The sequence below is a fragment of the Oncorhynchus nerka genome, linkage group LG25 (genome assembly GCF_034236695.1).
Source record: "Oncorhynchus nerka isolate Pitt River linkage group LG25, Oner_Uvic_2.0, whole genome shotgun sequence".
NCBI lineage: Eukaryota > Metazoa > Chordata > Actinopteri > Salmoniformes > Salmonidae > Oncorhynchus > Oncorhynchus nerka.
Genome location: NC_088420.1, coordinates 18,181,618 through 18,200,770, shown reverse-complemented (window position 1 = coordinate 18,200,770; position 19,153 = coordinate 18,181,618). Strand labels below are relative to the sequence as shown.

At 43.1% G+C, this 19,153-nt stretch overlaps 1 protein-coding gene across 1 annotated transcript; it reads right to left on the bottom strand.

Moving 5' to 3' along the window:
* Positions 1-17,806: 17,806 nt before the first annotated feature.
* On the bottom strand, positions 17,807-18,403 carry LOC115108864 (GTP-binding protein Di-Ras1). Its single transcript, XM_029633430.2, has one exon. It carries the CDS (start codon positions 18,401-18,403, stop codon positions 17,807-17,809), a length of 597 nt encoding a protein of 198 aa, XP_029489290.1.
* Between the last annotated feature and the right edge of the window lie 750 nt (positions 18,404-19,153).

The following is a 19,153-nucleotide window of genomic DNA, read 5'->3' as shown; positions in this document are numbered from 1 at the left end:
CTGGAACTAAACTCTGTTGCCACGATACCACAGCCACACGAACACAGAGGCAGTCATTTAAAAAAGGGGCACCTACATACAGTAGCCTACAACGTTGGCTTAACCGCAGAACCTCCAACAAACATTTTTTGGGGGAAAAACACACAATAAACCATTTGTCTGACAGAAATCTTTGCCACACATTGGGGCTCCCATGGTGATGAAAGCTACAACAAACTGACTCATAGGGATTTCAGTGGTCTCCCAAAATTATCCCCCCCAAAAAGCCTGGTTCTTGGAATAGTGGAACACCCCATCAGAGCACCAGCTAAATGGGATGAGTGGTTTGTCTGGGCAATGGGAGGGAGGAAGGAGGCTGTTAAAACAGGACGGACGGGTGTGTCACACTCATATCGGCCCCTCGTTAGAGTGTGTCTCGTCTCTTAGCGCGTGTCATTGTCAGTCAACGCCCTGATGAGACTTCTCGCCGGCGACAGTGTGTGTTGTGACCTTGAGGCTTCTAGGCAGCGTGCCCAATGTGTGTGTGTGTGTGTGTGTGTGTGTGTGTGTGTGTGTGTGTGTGTGTGTGTGTGTGTGTGTGTGTGTGTGTGTGTGTGTGTGTCCACAGTTATCCGGCCAGGCAGCAGCAGCCGTACTGACGTGGGTCCAGGTCAAGGAGGAAATGGAACAACAGATAATATACCATAATGATCATTTCTTCTGAGGACAAACATCTCCCTGTTACTGTATCATTTAGGACCCAGTTGTTACAGGAAAATGTTGAATCACTCCAATAAAGATTGACCACAAGGCTCCATAAAAATGTATCAAAATATACTATTAGACGGGCTACAGTGTTATTACTGTAAGAGAGGGGTGTTATGTTTGTGTGTACATGTTTGTTTAGAACAAGGAAGAACTAGAGAGTTTGGCATGTTCCAGAACCATGGTTCCCTCTCATTGAGTGATGAACAGCATGTGTTCAACAACAACTCAACTCGACTGACTAGGCCTTCTCACCAGTTACGTAAGTCATTTCATCAACATGTGAGAACTACTGGATGTGTAACTGATTTAGCTAGTCGAAGTGCTGATTAATGGTTGACTAGTAGAATCAGGTGTGTTTAGAACAGGGATGGAACAAAAGTCTGCATACTGGGTTGCTGTCCAAGAGGAGGGTGGGATGCTCCTGCTGTAGCTTGTTGTTCCCCATTACAGAGAAGGGTTAGGGTTAGAAACACTGTTTTATATAGGGAAGGCCAAGAGACAACTCAAGGTCCACTTTAAAGCTTGGATCCTTAATGTGCATCTCCATCCATAGCCGCAGGAAGTAGGGGTCCTGTATTATTAGGGTGGCGAGTCGCCTAAGGGTTAGAGCATTGGGCCAGTGACCAAAAGGTTGCTGGATCGACAAGGCAAAAATATGTCATTCTGCCCCTGAGCAAGGCAGTTAACCCACTGTTCCCCAGTAGTATTGTAAATAAGAATTTATTATTGACTGACTTGCCTAGTTATAAAAAGGTAGGGCCAGTGCAAGAGCACTTACAGTAGACTTAAGCCTGTGTCCTGATGCTAAAACGATGATTGTAAGCACTTCATTCATTCCTCGTGGTTTGTCTTGTTCACAACTAGCTACCACAAACAGTATGTGCAGGGGAAGGATACCGATTATGGTGATGATGATTGTGGTGATGATGGTGATGATAGTGATGATGGTAATGATAACGATGATGGTGATGGTGATGATAATGATTATGATGATGATGATGATAATGATGATGATGATGAGGGTTTTGATGACAGAAATGTATGTGGGGAAGGATACTGATTAGGTCAATCCTGTTGTATCGGGCTTGTAGTGGTTATGAGTAATGAATTTGGCCCTACTAGAGTTTCTGTACTAATGAAGCATTAAGACACAATATTCAACACTGAAGTATAGTAACAATACAACCCTGAAACGATATTGACGTCCTCTAATGTCATACAGTTATTCATTGCAACACATGATAAAGTAAACAGAAACGTAAACCGACCACAAAGTTAACTGTCAATGATGCAAAACTGTTGTTAATGAGTCCCTCTCTCTTCTTGCATTTCCAATCATAGCCTCAACACACTTGTGATGTACGGGCAACTAAACCCCAATGCTTTAGTTCAGCATTTACAGTAAATAGGACTTCTATGTGGATAGAGAGCATTTCCCTGGGCGGTGCTTGCGTTTACCACTTGCTGTTTCTTTTGCACCATAAACCCAATTCCCAGGAGTCCAAACCTTGAGCTCTCGCTCAATCAGCCCGAACAGTACGTAGCCTAAGAGATAAAACACAACAGCATGTCTACATCGCTGTGTTGTTTGTAAGCAGGGGGGGGGGGCGTTAAGATGTGAGCTGAAACTGTATGCAGTAGCAGATTGTGCTCCACCTAGCTTTAATGATTGGCATTGAACTGAGTGCAGGATGCCCTGATCCTAGATCTGTGCTTGACCTCTACTCTAACCTGTCTTCCATGAGAAAAGCCCATGTGCGTAAGTGTTCATTACCTATAAACCAGTCCACACACGTGCACATACACCCCTCTGAAAGAGCCTGAGTCACTGTATCCCCCTGAAGCTCACCGTCTAGCACCATCAACACACACACACTGGAGCTCTTCATCTTTATCATGGAGATGAAATGCTCCATTAACACAACAGGAGAAAATAAGCTACTGTAGGCTCAACCCTAATTTACGTGCTCTGTCATGGCCCAAGACAATACCTAAGAGTCAGGTCCACTGAGGGGACAAAATGTAAATCTGAGGGGCCAAAAATGTAAATATTGAATGTCTAGTACAGTATCCAGAGAACTGACTATTGAATGTCTGGTACAGTATCCAGAGAACTGACTACTGAATGTCTGGTACAGTATCCAGAGAACTGACTACTGAATGTCTGGTACAGTATCCAGAGAACTGAATATCTGGTACAGTATCCAGAGAACTGACTATTGAATGTCTGGTACAGTATCCAGAGAACTGACTACTGAATGTCTGGTACAGTATCCAGAGAACTGACTACTGAATGTCTGGTACAGTATCCAGAGAACTGACTACTGAATGTCTGGTACAGTATCCAGAGAACTGACTACTGAATGTCTGGTACAGTATCCAGAGAACTGACTACTGAATGTCTGGTACAGTATCCAGAGAACTGACTATTGAATGTCTGGTACAGTATCCAGAGAACTGACTACTGAATGTCTGGTACAGTATCCAGAGAACTGACTACTATTGAATGTCTGAATGTCTGAATGTCTGGTACAGTATCCAGAGAACTGACTATTGAATGTCTGGTACAGTATCCAGAGAACTGACTATTGAATGTCTGGTACAGTATCCAGAGAACTGACTATTGAATGTCTGGTACAGTATCCAGAGAACTGACTACTGAATGTCTGGTACAGTATCCAGAGAACTGACTACTGAATGTCTGGTACAGTATCCAGAGAACTGACTACTGAATGTCTGGTACAGTTTCCAGAGAACTGACTACTGAATGTCTGGTACAGTATCCAGAGAACTGACTATTGAATGTCTGGTACAGTATCCAGAGAACTGACAATTGAATGTGTGATGGAATAATACTATACTATTCATGTTTGGTATCTATGTGTAACTTCTTCCCTGAAGGGGACTCTGATGTCATATATCTAGATGTATGATCTCTGTGGTTCCTTGTAGTTGTTCAGAGAGAATTCTGATGACACTGTACGCAATGGTCCTACACAGCCCACACACTCAGGCCATCACACATAGAAATGACCCCCTTCTTAGAGGATGATGGCTGGTTTGATATGATTGGATATCTTAGTTTTATTACCTTTGGTTTGGTCTGTGGATTGGTCAACAATTAATTTTGAATACAAACAATTCAGATCTGGTATAAATGGAATGAAGGTCTATTGTTCTCTCTCTTATCCTGTATCCTGTCCATCAGAGAACGGTGGTAGGATATGTTCTCATTTCCTAGGCTTCTAGGCCTCCAGACTATTAGGCATCTATTTGTAAGTTAACCCCAGGCCTGGGAAACTCCAGGTCTTGGGTGCCTGATTGGTGTCACACTTTTTCCCCAGCTCCAGCTAACACACCTGACTCAAATAATCAACTAATCATGATCTTCAGTTAAAAATGAAATTAGTTTAAATCAAGTGTGTTTGCTAGGGATGGTGGGAAAAGTGACACCAATCAGGCCCACGAGGACTGGAATTGCCAAGGCCTGTGGCTAGGATCGACCCTGAGTGTACAAAACATTAGGAACACCTTTCTAATATTAAGTTGCACCCCTTTTTCCCTCAGCACAACCCCAGTTCGTTGGTGCAGGAAAGGTAGTGACGTGTTGAAAGCACCAAACTGTCAGTTTAAACAGCTAACACACAGCTCTGACAACCCATACATACCCTACAAGACATGCCACCAGGGGTCTCTTCACAGTCCACAACTCTGGGAAATGCACAGTACCACATAGAGCCATGACTACATGGAACGCAATTCTACGTCAGGTAACTCAAGTGAGCAGTAAAATCAGATTTAAAAAACAGTTAAAACAACCCGTCATGGCACAATACGGACTGTGAAGAGAAACACACACATACACACACATACTTTAACACACACACTCTACACACAAAATAAAGATCTCAAGTGTGTGTGAGTTAGGCAATTACCCCTCTTTTCCTGAACCCACTGGACCTTTGTTGCCCACCTGTACCATGATACCATGTGTTGTGGGATGGGTCAGCTGTAAAGTACATGGAAGCCTTTGTGCAACAGCCCTGGGCCTGAGATGGGTGTTAGCTGGTTAGCAACTTAGCATTTGGTGCGGGGAGATGACTCAGAGATATCCGGCCGGATGTCAGTGTTGTTTTGAAGGAGCTCTGAACACAAGTGTCTTCTGTAGTGGCGACAGGGTGAGATCCAATGGGATATTTTATTTATTTTATTTTATTTAACTAGTCAAGTCAGTTAATAAGAACAAATTCTTATTTATAATGACTGCCTACCCCGGCTAAACCCTAACCAGGACAACGCTGTGTGCCGCCCTATGGGACTCCCAATCACGGCCGGTTGTGGTACATCCTGGAATCACTGATATGCAATGCCTTAGACCGTTGCGCCATTAGGGATCCAATTAACATAAAACAAGCCCTGCTTAGTCTCTGTCCTAAAGGGAAGCTCACTGATTTTGCAGTTGTATCAAGCAATCATTTTGTTCACTTATATAGACAACTCAAGAGCAAGGGTACATGTTCCATCAGCAACTTGCCACCTGACAGAGCTAGTTTTCACCAACTGAGGGATTGCGCTCTTACCTGAGGAGCAGATCTCAAGACAGGGGTGAGTCTGACTCTGTACGGCAGGTAGCCTAGCATTTAAGAGTGTTGGGCCAGTAACCTAAAGGCCACTGGTTTGAATCCCAAGCAGACAAGGTGAATAATTTGTTGATGCTCTGGATAAGAGCATCTACTAAAATAAAATATTATTTGTCACATGCGCTGAATACAACATTACCGTGAAATGCTTACTTTACGAGCCCTTTCCCAACAATTCAGAGTATGAAAAAGTATGAAAATTAGCAAAAAATAGGAAAGAGTAACACAATAAATAACAATAACAAGGCTATCTACAAGAAGTACAAGTACAAAGTCAATGTGCAGGGTTTCAATGTAGTTGAGGTAATATGAATGATACTTGTTAGTACCATTCTGTACTAATACAGTACAGGCCTAGCTGGGCAAGTATCACAACATAATGACAAGTATTATAAGGTAAGTACCACAAATCCAGACATGAAACAGCACAGTAATGTGATTGGAAATGTGAAAATATTCCCACCAGGTGGCGCCTAATCACTACAATACAGTATTCTGGCTACTCAAGGTAATCGTGACAGTGTGATGGCTCCAACCTGTTATGACATATAACCAAAACTAAACCACGATATCTACATAGTGTTATTCTTATTCTGAGTTATTTTGCTCTGATATAGGTTAGATGGCATGGCACGGAGCTGTGAGGGGAACGGCACCTCAGTACCTCCAGGCTCTGATCAGGCCCTACACCCAAACAAGGGCACTGCGTTCATCCACCTCTGGCCTGCTCGCCTCCCTACCACTGAGGAAGTACAGTTCCCGCTCAGCCCAGTCAAAACTGTTCGCTGCTCTGGCCCCCCAATGGTGGAACAAACTCCCTCACGACGCCAGGACAGCGGAGTCAATCACCACCTTCCAGAGACACCTGAAACCCCACCTCTTTAAGGAATACCTAGGATAGGATAAAGTAATCCCTCTCACCCCCCCCCCCTTAAAAGATTTAGATGCACTATTGTAAAGTGGCTGATCCACTGGATGTCATAAGGTGAACGCACCAATTTGTAAGTCGCTCTGGATAAGAGCGTCTGCTAAATGACTTAAATGTAATGTAAATGTAATGGCAATCTAACAAGTTGGATCCTGGTGCTAGATCAAACAGTATTGAGAAGCATGTGAACAGTCATGGGACTCCTACCCTGAAACAAGCATCTCTGCTTATTGGTATGCAATTGCTCCCTTCCTCATATCTTTAATCCAATTTAAAGTATGCTTCTATACAACCAAATCAAATCAAATGGATTTATATAGCCCTTCTTACATCAGCTGATATATCAAAGTGCTGTAGAGAAACCCAGCCTTAAACCCCAAACAGCAAGCAATGCAGGTGTAGAAGCAACCACATATTTAAAGTATGATTGAATAATAGGTGACGTATCAAATACAAACCTAAGAGGTTGGACCATAGAAAAATGCTGCCGTAAAGTAAGTTGCTGTTAGTGTTGAGGAATTGAACCTGCATTGATAGAGCTAACAAGCAGCCAATCTGGCATGTCATTAGAACATATCAGCCTATTTTACCGTATTATGGTCCTGCATACAACACTAAGATAGCCTAGCTTAGCTCCCATGCATTTAACATGGCCCACAAGTAGCTAGAAAAGCTGCAGATGTAATTACAGCTACTCTGTCTTAGTTAAGCAAAGTGATTGATACTAACAATTAGTGCTCAGAGCAAGTCTATCATCAATTACTACTACAAAGGGTCCTGGTACCCCTCCTGTCTCAGCCTCCAGTATTTATGCTGCAGTAGTTTATGTGTCGGGGGGCTAGGGTCAGTTTGTTATATCTGGAGTACTTCTCCTGTCCTATTCGGTGTCCTGTGTGAATCTAAGTGTGCGTTCTCTAATCCTCTCCTTCTCTCATTCTTTCTCTCTCTCGGAGGACCTGAGCCCTAGGACCATGCCCCAGGACTACCTGACATGATGACTCCTTGCTGTCCCCAGTCCACCTGGCCGTGCTGCTGCTCCAGTTTCAACTGACCTGAGCCCTAGGACCATGCCCCAGGACTACCTGACATGATGACTCCTTGCTGTCCCCAGTCCACCTGACCGTGCTGCTGCTCCAGTTTCAACTGTTCTGCCTCATTATTATTCGACCATGCTGGTCATTTATGAACATTTGAACATCTTGGCCATGTTCTGTTATAATCTCCACCCGGCACAGCCAGAAGAGGACTGGCCACCCCACATAGCCTGGTTCCTCTCTAGGTTTCGTCCTAGGTTTTGGCCTTTCTATGGAGTTTTTCCTAGCCACCGTGCTTCTATACCTGCATTGCTTGCTGTTTGGGGTTTTAGGCTGGGTTTCTGTACAGCACTTTGAGATATCAGCTGATGTACGAAGGGCTATATAAATAAATTTGATTTGGTAGAATTTAGGAGAGAAACAGTGACCTCATCAACAAGCCTGATGGAAAAACAAAGCTGAACAGAAAAGTATGCCCTGTCGATTCTTTGAAGCCAGAGAGATTCATAGATCAAACTACAGTAGTCCCTTGCCAGTTGTCTATCCCCACATAAAAATGCACACACTTAAGCAGGACTCGGTTAGTAGCAGGAGAACATCTGTGATTTCCGCCCAATGGCTATAAATGCAAGAAATCCAACCTTACAAGGCAGAGTTCCTCTGTCCAGTGTCTGTGTTCTTTTGTCCATCTTAGTATTTTTTTTTTTTATGGCCAGTCTGAGATATGGCTTTTTCTTTGCAACTCTGCCTAGAAGGCCCGGATCCCGGAGTCGCCTCTTCACTGTTGACGTTGAAACTGGTGTTTTGCGGATACTATTTAATGAAGCTGCCAGTTGAAGACTTGTGAGGCATCTGTTTCTCAAACTAGACATGAATGTACTTGTCCTCTTGCTCAGTTGTGCACCAGGGCCTCCCACTCCTCTTTCTATTCTGGTTAGAGACAGTTTTGCTCTGTTCTGTGAAGGGAGTAGTACACAGCGTTGTACGAGATCTTCAGTTTCTTGGCAATTTCTTGCATGGAATAGCCTTCATTTCTCAGAACAAGAATAGACTGGTGAGTTTCAGAAGAAAATTCAATGTTTCTGGCCATTTTGAGCCTGTAATCGAACCCACAAATGCTGATGCTCCAGATTCTCAACTAGTCTAAAGAAGGCCAGTTTTATTACTTCTTTCATCAGAACAACAGTTTTCAGCTGTGCTAACATAATTGCAAAAGTGGATTCTAATGATCAATTAGCCTTTTAAAATGATTAACTTGGATTAGCTAACACAACGTGCCATTGGAACACAGGAGTGATGGTTGCTGATAATGGGCCTCTGTACGCCTATGTAGATACTCCATTAAAAATCAGTTGTTTCCAGCTACAATAGACATTTACAAAATTAACAATGTCTACACTGTATTTCTGATCAATTTGATGTTAATTTAATGGACAAAAAATGTGATTTTCTTTCAGAAACAAGGACATTTCTAAGTGACCCCAAACTTTTGAACGGTAGTGTATATTATTTTTTTTAAATAAAGATTTCAAGGGCAAACCACACTTGTTGGCGCAGGTAGGCCCACTACATCCCGGACTGGCTTCATCTTCCAAAGCCCCCACCATTTCTCCTTTACCCAAATCCAGATAGCTGATGTTCTGAAAGAGCTGCAAAATCTGGACCCCTACAAATCAGCCGGGCTAGACAATCTGGACCCTCTCTTTCTAAAATAATCTGCCGAAAATTTTGCAACCTCTATTACTTGCCTGTTCAACCTCTATTTCATATCGTCTGAGATTCCCAAAGATTGGATAGTTGCCGCGGTCATCCCCCTCTTCAAAGGGGGTGACCCTCTAGACCCAAACTGCTACAGACCTATATCTATCCTACTCTGTCTTTCTAAGGTCTTTGAAAGCCAAGTTAACAAACAGATTACTGACCATTTCGAATCCCACCATACCTTTTCCACTATGCAATCTGGTTTCAGAGCTGGTCATGGGTGCACCTCAGCCACGCTCAAGGTTCTAAAGGACATCATAACCGCCATCGATAAGAGACATTACTGTGCAGCCGTATTCATCGACCCGGCCAAGGTTTTCGACTCTGTCAATCACCACATTCTTATTGGCAGACTCGACAGCCTTGGTCTCTCAAATGATTGCCTCGCCTGGTTTACCAACTACTTCTCTGATAGAGTTCAGTGTGTCAAATCGGAGGGACTGTTGTCCCGTCCTCTGACAGTCTCTATGGGTGTGCCACTGGGTTAAATTCTCGGGCCGACTCTCTTTTCTGTATACATCAATGATGTTGCTCGTGCTGCTGGTGATTCTCTGATCCACCTCTACGCAGACGACACCATTCTGTATACTTCTGGCCCCTCCTTGGACACTGTGTTAACTAACCTCCAGACGAGCTTCAATGCCATACAACTCTCCTTCCGTGGCCTCCAACTGCTCTTAAACGCAAGTAAAACTAAATGCATGCTATTTAATAGATCACTGCCCGCACCTGCCCGCCCGTCCAGCATCACTACTCTGGACGGCTCTGACTTAGAATACGTGGACAACTACAAATACCTGGGTGTCTGGTTAGACTGTAAACTATCCTTCCAGACTCACATGAAGCATCTCCAATCCAAAATTAAATCTAGAATCGGCTTCCTATATCGCAACAAAGCATCCTTCACTCATGCTGCCAAACATACCCTCGTAAAACTGACCATCCTACCGATCCACACCTTCGATGATGTCATCTATAAAATAGCCTCCAACACTCTACTTAACAAACTGGATGCAGTCTATCACAGTGCCATCCGTTTTGCCAAAGCCCCATACACTACCTACCATTGCGACCTGTACGCTCTCGTTGGTTGGTCCTCGCTTCATACTCGTCTCCAAATCCACTGGCTACAGGTTATCTACAAGTCTCTGCTAGGTAAAGCCCTGCCTTATCTCAGCTCTCTGGTCACCATAGCAGCACCCACTCGTAGGACGCGCTCCAGCAGGTAAATCTCACTGGTCACCCCCAAAGCCAATTCCCCCTTTGGTCGTCTTTCCTTCCAGTTCTCTGCTGCCCATGACTGGAACAAATTGCAAAAATCTCTGAAGCTGGAGACTTACATCTCCCTCACTAGTTTTAAGCACCAGCTGTCAGAGCAGCTTACAGATCACTGCACCTGTACATAGCCCATCTGTAAACAGCCCATCTATCTACCTACCTCATCCCCATACTGGTATTTATTTATTTATTTTGCTCCTTTGCACCCCAGTATCTCTACCTGCACATTCATCTTCTGCCGATCTACCATTCCAGTGTTTAATTGCTATATTGTAATTACTTCGCCACCATGGCCTATTTATGTCCTTAACTTACCTCATTTGCACTCACTGTATATAGACTTTTTGTTTTCTTTTGTTCTACTTTATTATTGACTGTATGTTTTGTTTATTCCATGTGTAACTCTGTGTTCTTGTATGTGTCGAATTGCAACGCTTTATCTTGGCCAGGTCGCAGTTGCAAATGAGAACTTGTTCTCAACTAGCCTACCTGGTTAAATAAAATAAAGGTGAAATAAAAAACAAAAATACAATTTTGAGATCATGAAGGTTCTCAAGAGAGCATACGTAAGACCTATACATAAGATGAGTGGGTTTGTAGTCAGGAGATGTTTTTATGTCCACCTCGAACAAAGGTGTAAACTCAGGAGAAGAATATCTGATTATAAGAGCGCCATTCTTACACTTTCACTTAATCTCAGAACTTTGCAGGGAATCATGTCAACAAACCTGAGCCACCATAGCAATGATATATAATCCATTATTTGACGGAGTGTGTGAGCGCGTTCCAGTGGATCACTTTTGTCGAGTCAGTGACCGTTGATCAATGCATTTATAAGTTTGTCACATTTCAAAGAATTGCAGGACTTGCACCTACGTACAGTACCAGTCAAACGTTTGGACATACCTACTCATTCAAAGGTTTTTGTTTATTTTTACTATTTTCTACATTGTACATTATTTTCTACATTGTAGAATAATAGTGAAGATATCAACTATTAAATAACACACATGGAATCATGTAATAACCAAAAAAGTGTTCAACAAATCAAAATATATTTTATATTTGAGTTTTCATCAAAGTAGCCACCCTTTGCCTTGATAGCTGCATTTGATAGCTAAGTAAGTGAAAGTGAAAAAAAACGAAATATCTCGCTTTCTCTCTCGCTCTCTTGCTTCTCCTACATTTAAGGAATTAATTTGTTAAAAACTGTTCAACTATTGTCTTTCTTTTTGAGTCAACTACTCATCACACTTTATGCACTGCTGTGCTAGCTACAGTGCCTTGTGAAAGTATTCGGCCCCCTTGAACTTTGCGACCTTTTGCCACATTTCAGGCTTCAAACATAAAGATATAAAACTGTATTTTTTTGTGAAGAATCAACAACAAGTGGGACACAATCATGAAGTGGAACGACATTTATTGGATATTTCAAACTTTTTTAACAAATCAAAAACTGAAAAATTGGGCGTGCAAAAAACCTTTTGCTGCGATTACAGCTGTAAGTCGCTTGGGGTATGTCTCTATCAGTTTTGCACATCGAGAGACTGAAATTTTTCCCCATTCCTCCTTGCAAAACAGCTCGAGCTCAGTGAGGTTGGACGGAGAGCATTTGTGAACAGCAGTTTTCAGTTCTTTCCACAGATTCTCGATTGGATTCAGGTCTGGACTTTGACTTGGCCATTCTAACACCTGGATATGTTTATTTTTGAACCATTCCATTGTAGATTTTGCTTTATGTTTTGGATCATTGTCTTGTTGGAAGACAAATCTCCGTCCCAGTCTCAGGTCTTTTGCAGACTCCATCAGGTTTTCTTCCAGAATGGTCCTGTATTTGGCTCCATCCATCTTCCCATCAATTTTAACCATCTTCCCTGTCCCTGCTGAAGAAAAGCAGGCCCAAACCATGATGCTGCCACCACCATGTTTGACAGTGGGGATGGTGTATTCAGGGTGATGAGCTGTGTTGCTTTAACGCCAAACATAACGTTTTGCATTGTTGCCAAAAAGTTCAATTTTGGTTTCATCTGACCAGAGCACCTTCTTCCACATGTTTGGTGTGTCTCCCAGGTGGCTTGTGGCAAACTTTAAATTACACTTTTTATGGATATCTTTAAGAAATGGCTTTCTTCTTGCCACTCTTCCATAAAGGCCAGATTTGTGCAATAAACGACTGATTGTTGTCCTATGGACAGAGTCTCCCACCTCAGCTGTAGATCTCTGCAGTTCATCCAGAGTGATCATGGGCCTCTTGGCTGCATCTCTGATCAGTCTTCTCCTTGTATGAGCTGAAAGTTTAGAGGGACGGCCAGGTCTTGGTAGATTTGCAGTGGTCTGATACTCCTTCCATTTCAATATTATCGATTGCACAGTGCTCCTTGGGATGTTTAAAGCTTGGGAAATCTTTTTGTATCCAAATCCGGCTTTAATCTTCTTCACAACAGTATCTCGGACCTGCCTGGTGTGTTCCTTGTTCTTCATGATGCTCTCTGCGCTTTTAACGGACCTCTGAGACTATCACAGTGCAGGTGCATTTATACGGAGACTTGATTACACACAGGTGGATTGTATTTATCATCATTAGTCATTTAGGTCAACATTGGATCATTCAGAGATCCTCACTGAACTTCTGGAGAGAGTTTGCTGCACTGAAAGTAAAAGGGACTGAATAATTTTGCACGCTCAATTTTTCAGTTTTTAAAGACAGTTTTATATTTTTATGTTTGAAGCCTGAAATGTGGCAAAAGGTCGCAAAGTTCAAGGGGGCCGAATACTTTCGCAAGGCACTGTAACAGCCTTGAATCTGTATCTGTCAGTCAAACAGTGACACTCTGTAACCCTGTATTATGTAGTGTACATTGGTGCCCTGGCTAGGCTACTACTATGGCCCAGTGACCCTGTGTAATCCCCATATGGCAGTCGGTTGGCCCACTGCAAACAAGTGTACCTCTATCTCTCTCTCCCTGTCCCTCCCTTCTGCCTTCTACTTATTAAGCATCCCGATGGCAGCTCGCGCTCGTTCTAAGCGGTAATCAAACACTGTCGGCCTGCGGCCTGTCCAATCCCTCTGAGAAAATCCTGCCATTGATTTTAGCCTGCTCCTTCCAGCCCCCCACGAATTGAATATGAATTCATATAATACTTCCTTCTCATGTATAAACACACCTGAGAACAGGTCTTTTTTCTATACATGTATAATACATCTGAATACAATTATCATGCAGCCTACTGCAGCCTACTGCAGCCTACTGCAGCCTACTCCCGCAGGTTCATGCTCACTCAAAATACATTTTGCCACAAGAGACATCGACTCATACTTTAGAAATATGTGAATTAACCAATGACCAATTAATTATATGTACATTTAGTTGTCTTTATTTAGCAGTTCCTTCACATGATTCAAGTGAAAGTGTTCGCGTATAAGATAGGAGAATGTGTGAGGCAACCAGAGAGCATCAAAGGGTTTACCAGAAGATCAAATGTCACTGTGCTCCAAATCCTCAAAGTGCTGTCATGTCATATTGCTAAAGCAGCAGTATGCGATTTGGGGATTTGAAAAAATATTCAAATGGGGGGCATTGAGAGCATTTGGAGCGTATAAATATATTATTTACAGAGCATACAGTATATAAATAACCTTGGATTGTAAAAAATAAAATAAAAAATCCATCAAAGATTTTTATCGTAGGTAAAATCAACGTTGATATAGACACCTAAATTGATGGTATCCAGGGTCCAGACATTTGTGCTAATAGATATTAAATAAATGTATTCAAAAACATTTACATTTCAAACGTGCTTTGTCTGCTTGTTGCTTTTGTTCTGGTTGTGCTTTGTTCAGCTAAAGCTCACATTGATTATGAAATTATGCAAAATGTCAAGTCAACTGGTAGGAAAGGCATTTCAAATGTACAGCAAAATGCAGAGACCACTTGCAGCTAAATGCAGAGACCACTTGCAGCTAAATGCAGAGACCACTTGCAGCAAAATGCAGAGACCACTTGCAGCTAAATGCAGAGACCACTTGCAGCAAAATGCAGAGACCACTTGCAGCAAAATGCAGAGACCACTTGCAGCTAAATGCAGAGACCACTTGCAGCTAAATGCAGAGACCACTTGCAGCTAAATGCAGAGACCACTTGCAGCTAAATGCAGAGACCACTTGCAGCAAAATGCAGAGACCACTTGCAGCAAAATGCAGAGACCACTTGCAGCTAAATGCAGAGACCACTTGCAGCTAAATGCAGAGACCACTTGCAGCTAAATGCAGAGACCACTTGCAGCAAAATGCAGAGACCACTTGCAGCTAAATGCAGAGACCACTTGCAGCTAAATACAGAGACCACTTGCAGCAAAATGCAGAGACCACTTGCAGCTAAATGCAGAGACCACTTGCAGCTAAATGCAGAGACCACTTGCAGCTAAATGCAGAGACCACTTGCAGCTAAATGCAGAGACCACTTGCAGCAAAATGCAGAGACCACTTGCAGCAAAATGCAGAGACCACTTGCAGCTAAATGCAGAGACCACTTGCAGCTAAATGCAGAGACCACTTGCAGCAAAATGCAGAGACCACTTGCAGCTAAATGCAGAGACCACTTGCAGCTAAATGCAGAGACCACTTGCAGCTAAATGCAGAGACCACTTGCAGCTAAATACAGAGACCACTTGCAGCTAAATGCAGAGACCACTTGCAGCTAAATGCAGAGACCACTTGCAGCTAAATGCAGAGACCACTTGCAGCAAAATGCAGCCAAAAATGCAGAGACCACTTGCAGCTAAATGCAGAGACCACTTGCAGCTAAATGCAGAGACCACTTGCAGCTAAATGCAGAGACCACTTGCAGCTAAATGCAGAGACCACTTGCAGCTAAATGCAGAGACCACTTGCAGCTAAATGCAGAGACCACTTGCAGCTAAATGCAGAGACCACTTGCAGCTAAATACAGAGACCACTTGCAGCTAAATGCAGAGACCACTTGCAGCTAAATGCAGAGACCACTTGCAGCTAAATGCAGAGACCACTTGCAGCTATCTTTCCCATCTTTTTTATTATCTACACTCACAGTCACATGCTACTGTTAATTAGCAATAATTAGCAACCTTTGATAGGCCTAATCTGTACCTGTAATATACTGTATAATGTATTAATAACTTTCAATGAACAACTTTATTGAATGCAATATCTAGTTCTCAAATCCCATCCATTCACCAGGTTAGGCGTAGACACGGAGATACTGAAGGCGAAAGCCCAACTTGTGCTTATGGACGTCCATTTGAATTGATGAAAGTCGTGTTTCCATTACTCTAACATTAAACATGATACCTCTCTCATTCTCCGGCAAATCCACCCTATTACCTATCCAATCATAGGAGTCAAGTGGCTGCCCAGCAAACAGGGGACATCCTGAGGACATTCAGTGACGTTCCTTTAGGTCCCTTAAGGGTTTCAGCTTGACGTTATCCTTGTGACGTTCTGAGAACTTTCTAAGAGCATTGCGTGATGGTCTCAAGGGAACATTCTCTGGGGGACCTTTGTCTAGGTCCCTGTAAATTCCCAGGACGTCACTGAGTTAATCTTGAGTATTGTCTCATTTATTTCAATGACCTATTTCAGAAATTTGAGTTTGGATTTTCAGAATAGTTGTCTAATTTTGGTGGGGCATATTTTTCTGTTTTAATGTAATTCCTGAATCACTATGATAAATATAATCCTTTTCGTGAGTGTACACTACCGTTCAAAAGGTTGGGGTCACTTTGAAATGTCCTTGTTTTTGAAAGAAAAGCAAATGTTTTGTCCATTAAAAAAATATCAAATTGATCAGAAATACAGTGTAGACATTGTTAATGTTGTAAATGTCTATTGTAACTGGAAATGGCTGATTTTGATTGGAATATCTACATAGGCGTACAGAGGCCCATTATCAGCAACCATCACTCCTGTGTTCCAATGGCACGTTGTGTTAGCTAATCCAAGTTAATCATTTTAAAAGACTAATTGATCATTAGAAAACCCCTTTGCAATTATGTTAGCACAGCTGAAAACTGTAGTTCTGATTAAAGAAGCAATTAAACTGGCCTTCTTTAGACTAGTCGAGTATCTGGAGCATCAGCAATTGTGGGTTCGATTACAGGCTCAAAATGGCCAGAAACAAATAACTTTCTTCTGAAACTGGTCAGTCTATTCTTGTTCTGAGAAATGAAGGCTATTCCATGCAAGAAATTGCCAAGAAACTGAAGATCTGGTACAGCGCTGTGTACTACTCCCTTCACAGAACAGCGCAAACTGTCTCGAACCAGAATAGAAAGAGTAGTGGGAGGCCCTGGTGCACAACTGAGCAAGAGGACAAGTACATTAGAGTGTCTAGTTTGAGAAACGGACACCTCACAAGTCCTCAACTGGCAGCTTCATTAAATAGTACCTGCAAAACACTGTCTCAACATCAACAGTGAAGAGGCAACTCTGGGATGCTGGCCTTCTAGGCAGAGTTCCTATGTCCAGTGTCTGTGTTCTTTTGTCCATCTTAATCTTTTCTTTTTATTGGCCAGTCTGAGATATGGCTTTTTCTTTGCAACTCTGCCTAGAGGGCCAGGATCCCGGAGTAGCCTCTTCACTGTTGACGTTGAGACTGGTGTTTTGCGTGTACTTAATGAAGCTGTAGATATTCCATAAAAAAATCTGCCGTTTCCAGCTACAATAGTCATTTACAACATTAACAATGTCTACACTGTATTTCTGATCAATTTGATGTTATTTTAATGGACAAAGAATGTGCTTTTATTTCTATGGATATTTCTATGTGACCCTAAACTTTTGAACGGTAGTGTATGTTTCACAGTGCTGAGATTTAATTTTAAGTGCAAAGTCTCCATGGGACTATGGCACAACGTCCCAAGAACATCCTCGGAACAAACCGGGAAGAAGACAAAACCTCCAGGGGACATTGACACAACATCCTGGCGACTTTAGGCGACCATTTTGTGATGTCCTGGGGACGTCTTAACAACTCATTATTGTTTGCAGGGTGTCTCATATTAGCAGGAGAGAGACAGCTATAGGAGAAGAGGGCGAACGTGGGGTGAATAATATTGAAATGGGTTCTGAGTTTGTAATAATGCCCTGAACTTCAGAGGATATCAATTGTCAGGGCTCCATATTCTTTCATTTTACTCATCAAAGTAGAATTGCATCAAGGCTTGAACTTCTCTTCTCTTTGAACTTGAATAGCCTCTTTGTGTGTGGGGGGTCACCTCTGTTGGGATAAAATAACCCCTCTCAGATGAGCCCCGTCCCACCCCTACCTTCCCTCCATTCCTCGAAGTGACTCTCTTCAAGAACATCTATACTTTGCACCACCACCACCACCCTCCCCAACCCCAGTCTTTCCTTCTAAGGGTCAGGCATCAACTCTCCCTCCCTACATGATGCTGCACTTGCCCTTGAGCTTGTCGGCACGCTTCTGCTTGCCGGAGCGCTTGCCATCGATGCTCAGACTCATGTTCCTCTTCTTCTCCAGGGTGAGCAGCTCCTGGAAGAGCTCTTTGACGTTGTAGTTCATCTTGGCAGAGGTTTCCATGAAGGCACACTTCCATGCTGCAGCCTGCGCCTCACCCTCCGTGGTCTCCACCTCACGCTGGGTTTCGTCACTCTTGTTGCCTACCAGCATGACAGGGATGGCGTCCACGCTGCCCTTGATGGCAAGCACCTGCTGGTAGATGGGCTTGAGCTCCTCCAGGGACTGGCGGCTGGTGACAGAGTAGACCAGGATGAAGGCGTGGCCCTTGGATATGGACAAGCGCTGCATGGCGGGAAACTGGTGGCTGCCCGTGGTGTCGGTGATCTGGAGGGTGCACACGCTCTTGTCACAGCTGATCACCTGACGATAGGTGTCCTCCACAGTGGGGATGTAGGTGTCCCGGAAGGTGCCCTTGACGAAGCGGAGGACCAGGGAGCTCTTGCCCACGCCGCCGGCCCCAAACACCACCACACGGTAGTCGTTGCTCTGCTCCGGCATGCTGGGCCTCTTGGGGGGGTTTCCTAAAATCTAAGGTTTAGCTAAGACCTAAGTTTTCCTAAGACCTGTTTCCTAAGACCTAAGGAAGAGAGAAGAAAGAGAAGATCAGGTAATCAATGGAGGGGATCAGAAGCAGTAGAAAAACATGAATGCCATTCTTTGTTGATTCAAATCAAATCAAATTTTATTGGTGACATATACATGTTTAGCAGATGATGTTGCGGGTGTAGCGAAATACTTGTGGGTGTAGCGAAATGCTTGTAGGAGGGATTGCGATTTTTCTTGTTGAAGCTACTCCAGTGGTTGAAATTATGTCAAATGATGTCATTTCAACCAGTTTGGCCAGTTGGGACACGGCTACAAAACAACAACAACATAACAATCACATCTGGGCAGGCTTTAGCCTTTTGGGGGCCCAAAGCGAGATTTGGTTGTAGGGCCCCCCACCTTTCGGCAAAACCTTTTAGTAGCCCCCCTCTTGACGGTGGAGAGAACAATTTAAGCTTGAAAGTTAATTTCCTGCAATTCTATTATTTGACCATGGGACGTAGAGAAAATGTTGCTGTTTTAAAACAAGTTTTCTGCAATTACACAACTTTTACCATGGTGCAGAAAGAAAACATTGCAATTTAATAACACATTTCATGCAAGTCTACAAATTTTGCCATAATTTTTTTGCCGTTTTAAAGCAAATTTCCTGAAATTCTACCCACTTTGTCATGGGGTGGAGAGAAATGTTTGCAGGTTTAA

Coding starts and splice junctions, on each gene's coding strand:
- LOC115108864 (XM_029633430.2), bottom strand. CDS start 18,403: ATGCCGGAGCAGAGCAACGACTACCGTGTGGTGGTGTTTGGGGCCGGC.